The following is a 2,655-nucleotide window of genomic DNA, read 5'->3' on the forward strand; positions in this document are numbered from 1 at the left end:
GACGACAACTCACACACGTCCTCACGCTACCCGGCCCCTGAAACAAGACGAAGATCGAGATTGAAGATAACCGATGGGGACTCGAAGACAAGGGCTTGCTTTGAAACTTGGGAAGAGACATCTAACTGTGACTCTACTATTGCACTATTTGCAACTAAACCTTAACCAATTATTATTGACCTCTTGGGTAAGGTATCTAGGCAACTACATCCTTACTGTTAGCTTGACGGACACTCCAACCAAGGTGTAGGGTCGAGATGGCGGACTAGAGAGCGGTGAATAGTTCTTTCTAAAATTAATTGTGTCGGCTAACCGAAATAAATATAGAAATAAAACTATCTGTTTATACCAAAATTTGGAAGAACAACGCGGGAACTCGAAGCTTTCAGGATTGTCATCAAGGAATCGATTAGATGTGAATCGACATCAGCTAATTTAGATGCGATGTCAAAATCGGCTATTTTATAGATGACGTCAGTAGACGATGTCAATGGGCTATGCTTGAACGGTGCTAGGAAGATGTCTCGGACTCTACAAATAAAAAAAATTAAGGTCCAAGTTATTATTAAGATCGAAATTTTTCTTTTATTTCAAGAATTGTAATGAGTCGTATTTGAGTATGATTCATATTTAGGTTCCGGGTATAAATATTAGACCCTGATTATTGTACAAGAAAACGAACACTCAATCAATACAATCTTTTCGGCTTTCGCCATCCCATTAGGAGTAGGAGTACTGTAGATCTCGGCAAGTTCTTCAGCAAACAGGGCTGCATCGACTGATCGACCTCCAGCTTACTTATGAGTACCGTCACGACTTGTATTATGCTTGTAAAGCTGCATCAGCTGATTGATCTTTTATGAGCTATAATATAAGTTAGTTATCGATTCATATCATTGTTTGTAAGGTTGCATCAGCTGATTGATCTCTTATAAATAATAATATAGATCAAAGTTATCTATCTTGCGTTAAGTAACTTGTTATTTAATACAATATCACCAGTTATCGAATCTGTTAAGATCAGTAAGATTTTCCTTGCTGTTTTTGGTTGATTCACCAGTTATTGATCTTGTTATAATTAATGTTTTATTAATTATAACAAATCACCCGATTGAAATAGAGATAGATCGGCATTATATCATCTTAATTAGTCGTCCTTTGATCTGGCCATGCTTTAAATGTTATAATTGATGGCTTAATTCTGCTAGATCGGTTGTTTTATCTCTATTCCAATCAAACATGGTATGCATTCAAAGACATGTTTTAATCTTGAATAAACTTACTAGTTAATGAGATCTAATTTAACGACACTATCATAGCTGTATTGATTCGGTTGAACCTCACTGGTAAGACTTTAGATTAAAAATTATCCATCAGTGATGTTGTCGGTTGCGGCAGCGAGCTCGTGGTACAGGTACCTTCTTGGCCCGATCGTCCCCATCTCGAAGTCAGCATTGCCGTTTGCCTCGCCCGTTCTTCTGGGTTTCCGCCACAGCCATACGAGGAGGCCCACTATTGCAAAGACCGACACAGACGCTATAGGAACTAGTACCTTGGGTAGCAGTTTCGTCGAGGGCTGCGAGTTGACGGCTGGTGGTAGTGGAGTTGGTGCAGCCGGCGTGGCCATCGGAGTCGGAGTCGCACGTCTGCTTGAAGCGTCGATCTGAACGACCATGACAATATCCGGTGCTGGTCGAAGCAGTCACCGGTCCCCGCGGAGAAGCCGACAGCCACCTCCTCCGGTAGCTCTTTCTTCAGATCCACGGCGGCGTTCGCACGGTACAAAGTGTGGCCGATCCAGAGATCAGCGGCTAACAACTTGCTTGAGTTGTCGTAGTGCACCGTGGCACTCATTCGTATACCGGATGTGAGGTTGTTGCTGTTCGTCTCCGGCGGCGAGCTCGTGCTCGTGTAGCTCACCGACTTGATGGAGTTGACGTCGATGCCAACGTGCTGGCTGCTGCCGTCCCATTCATTCTGGACTGTATCAAACTCGACGGCGACGACCCGACTATCAACCGTCACCGGCGTCACGTCTATGGCGCTGCCACTATTTCTGAGAGGGAAAAGGCTCAATAACCCGGCACCGTATGTGCCTCTCAGGACACTGTCCCGCGTGTAACACGCGAGGAAGAAGGCCATCCCGTCGCCGCCGCACGGGCTGTCGCTGATCTGCATGATCTCAAAGGAGAAGGTGGTGGTGAAGCTTGCTACCTCACCGGTGACGGCGTTCCAGAGAGGCACTGCCGTCGCATACCACACCACGCCTCGGCTGTAGCTGCTAGATTTTGTCAGCTCGATCATGGTGGTGTTGCGGAAGGCAACGTCGCCGCTGTACATGAGGTCACCACCACACGGGTCTCCTGTCTTAGTCGAGGCTGAATGAAAGTGAGGAAGCACAAGGGAAATGTACGCAAATCATCAAGCAGTAGAGGCACAGGAAAGCGAGACACGAGCTCACGGCAGCCATCGTGTTGGGAACTTCCTTCCCGCTTATATTGTGTGGTTAGAGAAAAAAACTGAAAGAAACAGACCAAATGATACTCCACCAGTGACGGACCTATGTTTTTACCTCTGGGTATGCGTAGCAAAAAAAATTTCTTATTCAATTCGATGAAAATTTCCTTTTTTTTATTTTTTTTACATTAAAAATTT

The 2,655-nt window shown here is 44.7% G+C and overlaps 1 protein-coding gene across 1 annotated transcript; it reads right to left on the reverse strand.

Moving 5' to 3' along the window:
- Positions 1-1,366: 1,366 nt before the first annotated feature.
- On the reverse strand, positions 1,367-2,340 carry LOC136544001 (anti-H(O) lectin 1-like). The gene is made up of 2 exons (XM_066536294.1): positions 1,707-2,340; positions 1,367-1,512 (listed from the first exon to the last, which is right to left on the reverse strand). The coding sequence occupies exons 1-2, from the start codon at positions 2,338-2,340 to the stop codon at positions 1,367-1,369; spliced, it is 780 nt and encodes a 259-aa protein (XP_066392391.1).
- Between the last annotated feature and the right edge of the window lie 315 nt (positions 2,341-2,655).

The sequence above is a fragment of the Miscanthus floridulus genome, chromosome 3 (genome assembly GCF_019320115.1).
Source record: "Miscanthus floridulus cultivar M001 chromosome 3, ASM1932011v1, whole genome shotgun sequence".
Classification (NCBI taxonomy): domain Eukaryota; kingdom Viridiplantae; phylum Streptophyta; class Magnoliopsida; order Poales; family Poaceae; genus Miscanthus; species Miscanthus floridulus.